The following is a 14,188-nucleotide window of genomic DNA, read 5'->3' as shown; positions in this document are numbered from 1 at the left end:
GGCGCCACAGGCTCTCCGCGCGCCCGGGACCCGCGGGGTCCGGAGGTCGGGGGAGGAAGCCCGGGCCGGCGGGGAGCGGGAGGGCGGCCCGGCCCCCCGCCCCCCTGCGGCCGGCGCGCCTCGGGCGCTCCGGGTGGCGCTTCCGGCTGGACGGCGCGCCCGCTCTCGGTCTCGCGCCCACCCCGCCGGCTTCCTCCGCTCGGTCCCCGCCGGCGCCGCGCCCACCATGCGCCTCAACGGCTCGGCGCCGGGTCCGCGGGGCGCGCCGGGCGCCAAGCCCTTCCCGCTGCCACCCTCGGGGCTGGAGGCGGCGCTCCTGGTCCCCGGCTTCGTTAACGGCTCGGGCAACGAGTCCGAGCGCCTCCGAGCGGCGCCCAGCAGCGACCTGGATGTGAACACGGACATCTACTCCAAGGTGCTGGTGACCGCCGTGTACCTGGCGCTCTTCGCGGTGGGCACCGTGGGCAACTCGGTGACGGCGTTCACGCTGGCGCGCAAGAAGTCGCTCCAGAGCCTGCAGAGCACGGTGCATTACCACCTGGGCAGCCTGGCGCTCTCCGACCTGCTCATTCTGATGCTGGCCATGCCCGTGGAGCTGTACAACTTCATCTGGGTGCACCACCCCTGGGCCTTCGGCGACGCCGGCTGCCGCGGCTACTACTTCCTGCGCGACGCCTGCACCTACGCCACCGCCCTCAACGTGGCCAGCCTCAGCGTGGAGCGCTACCTGGCCATCTGCCACCCCTTCAAGGCCAAGACCCTCATGTCTCGCAGCCGCACCAAGAAGTTCATCAGTGCCATCTGGCTGGCCTCGGGCCTGCTGGCCCTGCCCATGCCCTTCACCATGGGCCAGCAGAACCGCAGCGCCGACGGCCATCACCCCGGCGGCCTGGTGTGCACCCCCATAGTGGGCACCGCCACGATCAAGGTCGTCATCCAGGTGAGCGGCCGCTTCGCGCGGGAGGAGGGCTGGGAAGAAACAGGGGTCTCACGGGGGGGCCACGGTCGGCAGGCTCTCCCTCAGGGAAGCTGCGGGCTTCTCTTTCCCCCACCCCAAAAGTAGTTTCCAGTCTGTGTCCCCCTCTGGGACAGCGCGCTAGAGAACGTCACCGGGAAGTTTTACTCGGAAGCTGGGAAGGAGATGGGGGGCAGGGGGTCCTCAGGATCAGCCTGCCCCCCTCTTCCCACCTTGCACTCCAGAGCGGCCAGACCTTGCCCCCCCATCTCATCCCCTCCTTCTATCCAAGGGGGCTGGGCCCTCAGATCAGCGAGGTCTCTGAGGGTCCACGGATGGGCCTCAGCCGTCTCCAGACCCCGGTGTGCATGCCGGAGCCCATTCCTTTCATCGGCTTCTGAAAAGGCTGTGTGACCCCAAGAGGCCGGGTCCCTCTCCTCTGCAGCAGAGGTCCCGGGGGTCAGCACTGCTCCCCCCCCCCCCCCGGGCCTCCTGGCTGCTCTGCCCCCTGCTCACAACTTGGGAGGTGGAGCCAAGCCTGATGCCCTGTGGGGCCGGTTCCTTAGGTAAGCCTCGGTTTTCCCGTCTGTGAACCAGGGTGATCACAGCCGTGGCCTCAAGTGGCAGAGGATTGAGGAGGAAGCGTGTGGGAAGGGTTTGCACGCAGCAGCGTTCAGGAGCACTGTCTCGGTGGTGCTGGTGAAAAGTTGCTTCTGCTGGGAAGGGCTTCCGGCATTTGGGCGTGGTGGCGGGTGGGGGGCCCGCGTGAGGAGCCCGAGGGTCCGAGCAAGGTGTCGCGAGAGCCCAGGCGGGAGCCCTCCCCGGGAATCGGCCCCGACAAGGCCTTCTGGCAGGTGGGGGTTTCTGGCCCTGGAGACAAGGTTTCTCAGGCCAGGACAGAAATGCCACCGTGGACGGCGTCACGGCCCCAGGACCGGGTAGCCACGGAGGTGCAGGTGGGGTGGGGACGGTGGGCGGGGCCGGGGGCCACTGTCCCCATGGGGCTGTCCTTCCACAGGGCCCGGCAGGACTCATGCTGGGAGTGGGGTAGGAACTGTCATCTGTACGTCACTCCCTGGGCTCTGGCTGACCCACCACGAGTGGCCCCCCCACACCTGCACTGAGAACTTGTGGCCACGGGGTCCCCTGCGTGGAGAGGCACCCCCACCCCAGCCACACGTAGCAGGGAAATGAGTAGAGCCCAGCCGCCTATCTGCACAGGAGGCGAGGGCACGCAGGGCCGCATGCAGTGAACGGTGGGAAGTTGTCCCCGCTCCTCCCGGGGCCGAGTCTTCTCCCTTGCCCCTGTCTCGCTCGGCTGGGCCCCGGGGCCACTCCCGCCTGCCTTTGAAGGTATGATGTGGCCGTTCAGGTCAGCAAGTCGAGTCAGTAGCACTCGCTGCCCCCACCCCAGGAGACGCCTCCACTCGGACCCCCGCCCCTTTGGCTCTCGGGGGCCTTGGCCGGGAGCGGTCGGGTTTGGATCGTCAAAAACAAACCACAGCAGAGCAGACTGGGCACGCCCCCCCCCCCCAAAGCGTCCTCTCCATTGGCCCCACGCGATCAGACGCCTCAGTGACACTGCTTCACCTCTCAAAGGGCCGTCTCTCCGGAGTCCCTGTGCTCAGAGGGTGCCACGCCCACACTGCCCAGGGCGTGTCATTCGTCCAGGATGTCTGCTGAGCACTGACTACGGACAGGCCCCACTTCTGCACCCACGGACATAGTGCTGCCCCAGCATTTACCAAACGCTCGCTGGCTTCCTGACGCCCCCCAGATCGGCCGCAGCCTTGTGCTGGGAAGGACTGATAGGGCTCACTCCGGGCGCCCTTCCCTGCGTGCTGACGGCCCAGGGCAGACGGCAGGAGTGTGGCCGGGCCCTTCTACACGACCCCTCCGTCTCAGGAGAGGTGCCCCCGGTTGACGTTCCCCCCTCGGGCCTCTGGGCCGCTTGGCAGGACGGGGGGTGAACGTCCACTGTCTTTTAAGCAGCGACGTCTGCCCGGCAGGGGCTGGGTGCTTGTGTCCGTCTGTGCGTCGCCCTCTCACCGGCCGTGGTGGAAGTGTGCAGCCGTTGGCCGAGCGAATGGTCCCTCTTTCCAAAACGGGGGCCTCTCCCAGCCTGTGTGTCCCCCAGGAGGCCACCAGCGTCCCCCCCCCCCGCCGCCCCTCCCCACCATGCGCACGAGCCCATGCTGGGCACTTACATGCAGAACCTAGTGCTTAGAAATGAGGTGGTTCAGTCAGATATGTGAGCAGCTTAGAACAATGATCGCCGAACACGTCTTGGCGTTATCTGAGCAGGTAGCCTGGAGCTGGGCCGAGGGGAGCTTGTACAGAGGGCAGGGCCACGGCCGGGCCAGCGGAGACCCCAGGCCCTGGGCCCCGAGTTGACAAGGGCGTCTGGCAGGAGGAGCCCACGGAGCTTGCCACGTTCCCTAATACGGTCCCTCCTCTGGCCCTAGGAGGGAACTGGACTCAGTCTTTCCAACGCACCGTTGGTTCCAGTGCAGCCGTCCTGAGTGAAAGACACGTGTGTGCCAGCCACCGAGGGGCCCTCCCCTTAGAAAGCTCCTCTGAGAACCTTCGCCTCCACCGTTCGTGCAGGTGTCTGCCCGGGGTTGGGCAGCGGGCCGCACAGGTGGCCCTGCTCCTGTGGATCTGCCCTGGGCCGGGTCGTGTTTGGTCCCACGCAGCCCTGCCGGGTCCCTGCTCTGACCTCAGCCACACTCTCTGTTGCTGCTCAGGTGGGATGCCGATCCCTCCGGCGAATGCGTCCTGAGCACTGAGTGCGGCGAGTTCCAAAGACGGTGAGCCGAGGGGACCGGTGACCAAGGTGGCAGACGCCTGGGGGGGTTGTGCGTCTGGTTCAGATCTGACCTGGCCGGGGGCTTGTCCAGCCTCATAATCCCGGCGGCCCCCAGCCTGACCCAGGACTCAGCAGCAAATATGCCGCCTGCCCCAAGGCGGTCGCTAACCTGGTCGCCAGCTCTGCCTGGTGCCAGCCCCAGCTCCCTAGACTCATGTTGTCCCCATGTGTTCTCCCAGTTAGAGAAGGAGGGAGGGGAGGCGCTGACCTCCAGACCAGTGTTCTAAAGCCTGGGGACTGTGGCCACGCGTAGGCAAACACATACAGGTGCACACACAGAGACACATGCACAGACATACATGCACGAACGTGGAGATACCCAGAGACACACGGACGCGCACACGCATGTGCATTGACATGCAAAAAGGCACACGCAGACACGTATGTGCTCGTATTACACATAAACACACGTGTGTGCTTGCACACAGACACACGTGCACAGACACTTGCACACATACATGAGCACACGTGCACACAGGTTGCACACGCACACACACACACAGACACATGCACACGTACACGAGCACACGCAGCTGTACTTGACCGTGTGCCCGTGCAGCATCCTGTCCACACAGCAGGCTGTCTGTGCGGCTCAGTTAACAGCAGGTGGTCTGGGAGGCCCCATCTTTTCCGTCAAAAGTAGGGAAGCCTCTGTGCTGCTCGGGGCACAGGATCTGGGGGACCGGCATGTGCAGCACGCTGGTGAGGGAAGCTCAGAACCCATCCTTCTCTAACAGGTGCCGTGCGCATCGGCCCCCAGGATCAGGGTCACCCCAGCCCTCGGTGCTGAGGGGCATGACTGGGCAGAATCCCAGGGACCCAAGCGAGCGCTCACGTGGTGCCCCGAGGCGGTCTTGCCCTGTCCCTGGCGAATGTCCTGGGGGCGGTAGGGCCTTGCCTCCGGGGAGACCTGGTTCTGCTGGTTTTTGGTAAATGTATGGTCTCTGTGATGCTCAAACCAGCGGCAAAGTGTGTCCGCCCTCGGAGAAATCTGCTCCGTGGGCAGGGCCGGAGGGAGCCCGGAAGCCTCCCGGGGCAGAGCGACCCCGCGCGCATCGCCGTGCCCGGGCGAGGGCAGGGGCGGGGGAGCTGAGGCGGGGACGGCCCCCCCTCCGAGCGCAGGGCAGGAGCCGGGGAGCCTGGTGGGCACCAGCCAGGGCTCTGGAGCTGTCACTTCATTGTTGCTGTTTCCAGCCCCTGCGGGCCTCGCAGCAGCTGCGCGGCCGAAGGATCCTGCTCCTGGGGGCTCCCTGCTCCTTTGTTCACCTTCCTAGACAGGCGTGTCCCCGGCAGGGATACACCGTCTTTCCCGAGGAGCAGGGGCGTGGGGGAGGAGCTGGCGCCCCGCACCCCCCTGCCCAGAGCCGAGGCAGCTCCGTCACGCGGCCCTCAAGGGCTGACGTGGCTCCGCGGGGGCAGAGGCAGCCAGGACCTGCCTCCACAAAGTGGGAGAAAATTGGATCCAATAAAATTAGACCAGGAGGCATTTTCTCAGGGCCTCTGTCCTGTGGCACCTGTCCTGCCCCTGCCTGTGAGCCACAGGCCCGGTGGTCGCGGCCGGCCGGCCTCAGTGATGCTGGCACTCTCGTGGGTAAAGGGTAGCGAGCCGCAGGGTCCCCACCAATGTGACAGTGCGGTGGGGGACGCGGCGGATGCCAGAGTGCCCAGCTCCCAGCTGGTACCATCACTTCCCCCTACCCTGGGCACTGAGGGCGCAGCGGCCCCACCAGAGCATGGGTCCCCTTCTGCCTCCTAAGTAAGGGACCTCCTGAAATCAGGGCCAGTGCCCTGGGGATTAAAGAGACGGGGCCGGTAAGCCCAACGCGGGGTTTCCAGTTAGACGCTGGGCTGGAAAGGGCAATCGCCGTGAAGGCTGCGAGCCAGCTGTCAAAGCCGGGCACTGCCCAAGGGCAGAGTGGCCACCGAGGGAGGACAGGCTTGCAGGACAGGCGGTCCTGGGGGGGGGGGGGCCTGGCAGTGGGGGGAGGGTATCCCACCTGCTCATGATGTCGGGGCTGGGGGGGGCGGGGCTTTGTTTCCCTCCAGCACAGAAGGAACAGCCACACACCCCATCTGGTCTCCCAGCGGCTTGTGTTACGAGGAGAAAAGGCATCTGAAGCCTTTCTTGTTTTCCATTGTGGTGACGCACACACAGCAGATTACCGGTTCAGCCGTCCCCACCTCCAGCACTCGGCCGTCAGTCGGGAAGGGCTCTGCGTCCCCATTAAATCTCGCCCACTCCCACTTCCTGGGTCCAGGTTTGACTGCTGTCCGCCCTCGTCTGCGGGGTCTCGGGCCTTTCCTCGCCTGTGAAGCGTCGGGGTCCCCGAAGGAACGCGCTGAGCGAAAGCAGCACCGTCAGAAAACTACCGACGTTCCAGAAAAGGGACAGCACTGGGGACAGATTAGTGGCTGACGGGCTGGGGGCGGGGTCGACTTTGGGTCATCAGTGTCCTGCCTCCTGACTGGTGTCCCTTACGTTCAGGGGTTTTATCAGAGCTCGTGGAGCTGTGGACTGAGGGGTAATTTCATGACCGAATTACGTGTCAGTGAGTACGTCAGGAACCAAGCTGAGGGCGCTCGGAGACCTCACCCCGTGAAGGCCCTGGGGGGCGCCAGGTCCCCTCTCATGGTCCTCCTGAAGGCCCAATGGCCCGGAAGGACCCGAGGGGTCCTGGGAACATTCGCGGGGAGCTCAAAGCCCGGCAGCCCCGTCTCCCCTCCACTCGCACCGAGAGCCAGGCAGGTGCTGGGGGCCCAGGAGGCACAGGGGACGAGGGCCTGACTCCCACACCCAGAGGAGCACAGTGTTGCCGAGCTCACAGCCCTGGGCTCCACCTGGGCCCCGGAGACCCCTACCGTCCCCAGCAGCCGCCGGCAAAGGTGCAGCCACTAGGGGCCGTGTGGCCGGCCCGGCCTGATGCCATCTGGTGAGGGCCGGGCTCCTCGGGTCCAGCCAGGAGGCTGCTCCCCTGCAGCCTGCGGGACCGCACCCCCGCGTCATTACCCTGGGCTGGTGTGGGGGCGGGGCGGGGGCAGGGGGGCAGTAGGGCCCCTCGGGGGCACGCAGCACGGAGGCCTCACCGCTGGCCAGCCGTAGGACCCTGGGCAAGCGACATGACCTGCACCTCATTTCTTTGTCCACCAGCTGCGGGTGGCGACTCGCGGCCCAGGGAGTCAGGACACTTGGGGTGCTTGGGACGGCCCCGGGCACCACGCAAGGGCTCCGTGACGCGCACACCACAGAACGGTGGCGTTCGTGGGGAGACCAGGACCCCCGATCTGTGGTTTTAAGGCAACAAGAGCTGCTCTCCTCCCGGGAGGGTCCTCGTCCCGGGGCTGGGAGCTGTTTCTGTCATCCTTGTGTGTCCACGCTCTGGGGGTCCTCGTGCACCCCCCGGGTCCTGCCAGAAACCTTTATTTTAAAGTTTACCCCTAGAGGGGCTCCTGGGGGCTCAGTCGGTTAAGCGTCCAACTCTTGATTTCAGCTCAGGTCATGATCTCGCGGTTTGTGAGTTCGAGCCCCGTATCAGCCTCTGTGCTGACAGCTCAGAGCCTGGAGCCTGCTTGGGATTCTCTCTCCTTCTCTCTCTCTGCCCCTCTCCCGCGTGCACACACGCTCGCTCTCTCAAAATAAATAAACTTAAAAAAAAATTTAAGATCTACACCTAGTAAAAATCACTTTCTTTTTGCTTCCTTCCAAGTTCTGGCAAACGCACACAGCCCCGTAACCGCAGCTCAGAGCATCGCGGCCAGTCTTGTCACCCCAAAGCCTTGTCTTGTCCTGTTGCTTTGGGGCAGGCATGCCCCGTCCCAGGATCTGTTTTCCTCCCAGCCTCGCGCCTTTTCCAGAATGTCACATAAATGGAGCCTCACGGGGCGTCACCTCCCGAGTCTGGCTTCTGTCACTTACCACGGTGCTCGCTGTTGTCTGAGTCGAGAGCTCTTCCTCCTTTTATGGAGGATTCCGTTGAAACTTGGACCACGTCTGTGTTTCCGTTTGCCCGGTGAGGGGCACTGGCTCGTTTCCAGTTTTGAGCAGCAGCTCGTCCTCGGTTCAGGCTTCAGTGTGAACATGTGTTCTCATTTCTCCGGAGTGAATCCTGAGGAGGGAGCCGGGTTGCCGGGTCATACGGGAGGGTGTTCGACCTTTTAGGAAACGGCCAAGCTTTTCCCAAGTGGAGGTGCCGTATGGAACGTCCAGGCGCTCTGCGGCTGCCTGCACCTGCTGTCGTAGGCGCGACCCTTGTTTTCCTCTAGCCCCCAGGGGCGTGCCGTGGGACCTTGAGGTTTGGTTTGCGTTTCCCTAATGATCGGTGCCGTGGAGCGGCTCACCACGCTCTGTCCGCGCCTGTGCGCCTTCTCTGACATGTCGGTTTCGGTACCTTGCCCAGTTTTTATTTACATATTTTTTTCATTTTTAGTGTTTATTTATTTTTGAGAGAGAGAGAGAGAGACAGAGCACAAGCAGGGGAGGGGCAGAGAGAGAGAGGGAGACACAAGATCCGAAACGGGCTCCAGGCTCCGAGCTGTCACTGCAGAGCCCAGCGCGGGGCTCGAACCCACGAACCGTGAGATTCTGACCTGAGCCGAAGTCGGAGGCTTCACCGACGGAGCCCCCCAGAGGTTTTAAACTGACTTGTTTTCTTACTGAATTTTGAGAGTTTTGAAAACTGCATACGAGTCCTCTGTGCAGATACGTGCTTCGCAAGCATTTTCTCCCCTGTGGTTTATCTGTGCATTTTCCTGACCTTGTTTGTCACAGAAAACAGCTGTCATTTTGACAGACTCCAACTTATCAGACATTTTAACGAATCACACTCTTGGTGTTGTGTCTAGGAATTCACGAAGATCCCCTTCCCCGGTTCCTTCCATCATCTTCGTCATTGATGTTTCACAGGCAGGTTTATGATCTGTTTTGAGTTCATTTTTCCACAGGGTGAGCTATGGATGCTTTTCTTTTCTTTTTACATATTCACATCCCAGTGGTCAGTGCCGCTCGAGAAAAGACGATCTTCTCTGCGCTGAAGTTTTTTGACACCTCCATCAAAAGTCACCTGACCTCCCGTGCGGGGCTCTGCCCAGACCTTCCTCTGTCTGCGTGTCTGCGCCGTCCCTGCCCCCAGACTGCCTCCGGCACCGCAGCCTTGTGGGGGGTGTTCCAGACAGAGGGCTCCTCGGTCCTCCTGTTCTTTCCCAGAAGCGCTGTGCTACTCTCGTTCCTTTGTTTTCTATGCAAATGTTAGAATCAGCTTCTCAGCGTCCACAGAAACGCCCGCAGGGGTTTTGATTTAAACTGGGACAGTGTATGGCTCAGTGGGGGGAGACTCGGCATCTTAACCCTGAGACATCTGGTCCCCAAGTACAACGCAGCCCTCTGTTCGGTTAGGTCCCCTTGGCCGCGGTTACTGTGCCTCTGCCGGCACACAGATCCTGACGTGCTTGGTATTCGTGTTTGGGGTTATTGCACACGGGCTTTTAAAATTTTTTCTCTTTCCCGTCGTTGACGGCCAGCATAGAGAAATGTGAGTGGGTTCGTGGGTTGATGTGTGTCTTGTGACCATGGTAAGTACACGTATGGATTCTGCAAATAATTTTGTAGGTTCCCTGGGGTTTTCTGTGCAGGCAGTCCTGTCGTCTGTGAATAGAGAAAGTTTTATTTCATCCTGTCCAATCTGTATGCCTGTAATTTCCTTTTATTGCCTCATCGCACCGGCTGTGGCTTCTGATATGTAATCTGAGCAGAAGAGAAAATCTCCCGGCCTCGTTCCTGATCTTGGAGAGAAAGTGTTTGTGCTTTATAATTAATATGAGGTTTTTTGTTAAGTTTTTAGTAGATGATCTATATCAGGTTAAGAAATTTCCCTTCTCTTCCTAGTTTGCTGAGGGTGTTTATCATGAACGGATGCTGAATTTTGTCCAATGCTTTTTCTCCATTATTGGTGTGATCGTATGATTTTTCTTCCTTAGTTAATACAGTGAATTACATTGATTAGTGTTTTGTTGTGGTAAAGCGTATATATAATATAAAATTCACCATTTTAGCCATTTTTGAGTGTCTGTTTCAATGGCACTGAGCACACCCACATTTCAGTGTGACCGTCCCCACGACCTGCCCTCAGGACTCCTTCATCTTCCCAGACGAGAACTCGAGAACTCGGTCCTCACACTGCCCACCCCTGCTCCTCCTGCCCTGCCCCTGCCCCATCCACTGCCCCCACACCTGCCCTGCCCTCTACTTCTGTCTCTGTGGACACAACTACTCTGGGCGCCTTGTATCCGTGGAAAATGTTGACTGATTTTTAATGTTGAACCAGAGTCACATTTCTTTATTTTTTTTTCAAATTTTTATTTAAATTCTAGTTCATTAAGTTGATATTGGTTTCAGGAGCAGAACCCAGTGACTCATCACTCACATACGACACCCCGTGCTCGTCCCAACACGTGCCCTCCTTCGTGCCCATCCCCCATCTAGCCCGTCCCCCACCCCCCTCCCTCCATCAACCTCAGTTTGTTCTCTGTATCTAAGTCTCTTATGGTTTGTTTCCCTCTCTTCTCTTCCCCCCCTTCCCATATGTTCCTTAAATTCCATATATGAGTGGAATCATATGGTATTTGTCTTTCTCTGACTTACTTTGCTTGACATAATACTACCTTCTAGCTCCATCCATGTCGTTGCAAATGGCACGATTTCATTCTTTGTGATGCTGAGTAGTACTCCGCTGTATATAAACACCACGTCTTCCTCATCCATCATCCGTCGATGGACATGCGGGCTGTCCCCATAGTCTGGCTGTTGTCGAGGGTGCTGCTGTGAACATCGTGGTGCGTGTGCCCCTTCAAGTCTGTATTCCTGTGTCCTTTGCCTAAATACCTCGTCCTGCAATCGCTGCGTCGTAGGTCGACCCCAGCCTCACGTTTCTGGTACAAACTCCACCTGGTCATGTCACGTATCATCCTGTTTGTATGTTGCCGGATTCGGTTTGTTGATACTTGGCTGAGAATGTTTGTGTGTTTGCTCCTGAGACACATTGGTCTGCAGCTTTGGCTTCTTGTATGTCTTTGTCTGGTTTTGGGGTCCGGATAATGCTGGTTTCATAAAATGGTCTGAGAAGTATCTGATCCTCTTCTATTTTCTGAAAGAGATCGTGTGGAATTGGTAGTATTTCTTCTTCAAAGGTTTGGTGGAATCTTTCGAGGAACCCGTCTGGGCCTGGGGTTTCGTTGGACGGGTTCTGGCCGTGAATTCAAGGCCCTTCCTAGGTACGGAGAGGGTCCGGGGTGCGTTTCTTCCCAAGTTCGGGCAACTTGTGTCTTTCAGGGAATTGGTCCATTTTCTCTAAGTTGTCAAATTTGGCGGCTTGCAGTTCGTGGCTTGGCTTTGTCACCGGGTCCACCTGTGGGGTCTGTAACAATCCCTTGTTTTTTCCACTCCTGATATCAGTGGTCTGTGCATTCTCTTTTCTCCCCTGCTCAGTACGGCCGGTTTACCCGTATTGTTCCTCTTTTTTCGATTAACCAGCTTCAGTGATATTTCCTGTTGTCTTTCTGCTTTTGTCGTATTTATTTATGTTCCCGTCTTCGTCTCCTTTCTGTGCCTGGTCTGGATTTAATCTGTTTTGAGCTCCTAGACTTCTCAAGGTGGAAGCTTAGACTCATGATTCAAGGCCTTATTCTTTTGCAGTTTAAGCATTTAATGCTACAGACTCCCTCCCAAACGCTGCTTTAGTAGCATTTCAAAATTTGCAAAATGGGTTCTAATTCAGTCCAACATGTTTTCTGATTTCTGCTGAGATTGAATTCCCTCTGCTCTTTGGACTGTTTAGAATCGTGTTGTTTAATTTGCAAACGTTTGGGGATTTTCCAGACGACACTTTGTCATTGATTTGTAATGCCATATGTTTGGAGAACATGCTTGCGCGATTTCGCTTCCCCAAAGGGGTTCACGTTCGTCCGACGGCCCCGAGTCCCGGTCTGAGCTGGCGAGCGACGCGTGCGCCCTCGCAGGGCATGCGCTCTGTGGGGCGTATCACTCTCTGAGGGTTGATTTGGCTGGCCACGCTGTATTGTTTAGTTCCAAAATTCCCACTGGTTCTCTCCATCCATTTCGAGAGAGTTGGCTTACCTCAAGGAGCATGGTTCCAACACCTGCCGTAATGCCCTTGTCTGGGAACACCTTCTGCGTCCTCCTGAGGGCAATCTGCGTCGTCTTTTCCAGAAGACTTAGGTTTTCCGGTTCCTTCAATATCAAGTAATTTCGGATTGCTTTCTGGACACTTAGAATATTGCCGTGGTATCTGGGGTGATTTAGAACCCTCTGGAAGACGTCGAGGTTTTCGGTTGAGTCTCGTCTTTGGTCAGGGAGCCTGTGAGAGCTGTCTGGTGGCGGTGGCTGTGGCGTCCGTCCCGTCCGCGTGCCCTCCCCCGTGCGCCCACCGTTCAGGGTGTAGTCCTGGTTCTTGGAGGTGGTTTATGTCACGGTGCAGTTTTCAGGCCCTTTACTCCGGCTCGCTAGGTGTGTCCCATACATGTGCAGGTCAAGGGTAACCCCAGGACTGCTGTCGATTCATGCAAGAACTGGGGGGCCCCTTTTCCCACTGTCTCCTTGCCGACACCTCCTCCCACGCTCTGTGGTTTCCAGAGATCCCTTTCTTAGTCCTCTGACTGGGGCGCCAGAGAATTCCGCTTTATTTCCCCCACTGACTTTTTTAGGTGCACCTGTCTCTATTCCTGTAACGGCTGCTCCGGGGCCATAAACGTGCATCCTTAAGTTACCGGCGTCTGATAGAAATTCACATTATACCCGTTCACACCTGACACTTCCCACTTTCTGTCGCTCACCTGGAGGTCTGTTTTAGCCGATTGCTTTTTTTTCTTAGCAGTGGGTCACATTTTCCTGCTTCTTTGCATATCTAGTAATTTTTTATTTCTACTGGGCATTGCAGATGACGCGTCGAAGAGACTCTGTGTTGTGTTATCTTCTTCCGAAGCGTGTCGGTTCTTGCTTTAGTGGGGCTCTCGGTTGCAGACTGATCATCTCGGTCTACACTTGTCCGTGCAGCTCTGCAGAAAGCCCAAGCCCTTCTAACTGGGGAGGACCCCACCGTAGACTCAGTGTCCCCTGTGGGTTTTGGAGTTGGTTTTGAGGCTCAGATGAGTCGCGCGTGGCCCTCCCTCTGGGGCGTGGCGCTTACTCCTAAGGTGCGGGCTTGCTGGCACCCGAGCGCGACACTCCACGTGCCAAGGATGCCTCTCCCCTCCGGTGCTGCCAGAATGCCGGCCATCTCCCGGAAGGCTGTGTACACAGCCCAGCCCGCCCAGAAGCCACGGAGAGCCCCTCTCAGGCTTCTGAGGACCCCCACCGTGCGGGATACCCCCCAAGTGCCTTCTCTGCAGATTTAAACCGCTCCCGTGGCCCCAGTTTTTGAGTTCTGCCTCTTGACTGGAATAGCCATGCTCCGTCCAGACCGCCACCCCCCCGCCACCGACTCCTAACGTTGCAATGGCGAAAACACCCCCAAGAAGATCAACACGTGACCGCGGGGCTCACCTGGAGAGTTGCCCCGCCCTCAGCCACCGCAGTCTCGCACTGCGGAGTGTCCAGTGTGTGAGAACAATAGCCCGATGCTCTGTGTACACCTTCATGGCTGTTTATGACAGCGGATTTAGTCCAGCACCCCACGTGGGACGCATCCCTGGAGTTGACACACTGCCTACTTTCAAAAATATCCCAGGCAGCTTATGATAGAAGACTTGGGTTCAAAGGAATTATTAAAACAAAGTTGCAGAAGAATGGCTAACAAAGAAACATAGTTATCCCAGGAACACGAAGTTGAAGATGGCCACTGTGTTCCAGTGAATCTACAGAAGCTTATGAAAGAGTGACATTATTTGGACTTGAACGTTTTTAGCTCCTTGTCTGCTAAAAGGTGATTTTATTGTAAAGTTCAGTAAGTCTCCCTTGACATATTTAAAGGTTAAGAGCATTCTTCCGCGACTTTTGTGCTCTCATAACTCAAAAAAAACACTTCCTCTATTTAAAAAAAAACACACCATTTTCAATCTCCTGAAGTTCAGAGAGTCCTGGGGCTGTAATAATCCCCGCTCGGGAGTGATTAAGTTGTAACCGCTCACGGCAGGCCGGGGGCTGCATAACTTCCCCGCGGTCTGTCAGGACTGCGGAGCCGTCGCCCCCGCGGCTCGGGCCCAAGTGGAAGCACGTCTGGGTCGTGTCACTCGGGAACCCCGAGCATCGGGACGTCCAGGACTCGCCGATGGGGCCAAAATCAAAGATGAGCTCATTTGTAGCTCGTCAGGCGCTGTGCCCAACAGGATGTGCGCGGCTGGAAGCTGTCGAGGGTCGC

General features: G+C 58.4%; 1 protein-coding gene across 1 annotated transcript in view; it reads left to right on the top strand.

Annotated features, from left to right (window-relative positions):
• Nucleotides 1–194: 194 nt before the first annotated feature.
• Nucleotides 195–14,188, top strand: part of NTSR1 (neurotensin receptor 1) — a 44,979-nt gene continuing 30,985 nt past the window's right edge. The window contains exon 1 of the mRNA XM_049650495.1: nt 195–940. Within this exon, the coding sequence (XP_049506452.1) occupies nt 227–940 (714 nt within the window). The 5' untranslated portion in view covers nt 195–226. The remainder of the gene's footprint in view (nt 941–14,188) is intronic.

The sequence above is a fragment of the Panthera uncia genome (assembly GCF_023721935.1).
Source record: "Panthera uncia isolate 11264 chromosome A3 unlocalized genomic scaffold, Puncia_PCG_1.0 HiC_scaffold_11, whole genome shotgun sequence".
Classification (NCBI taxonomy): domain Eukaryota; kingdom Metazoa; phylum Chordata; class Mammalia; order Carnivora; family Felidae; genus Panthera; species Panthera uncia.
The sequence above is the reverse complement of the archived record's forward strand: the minus strand, read 5'-3'. Positions and strand labels throughout refer to the sequence as shown.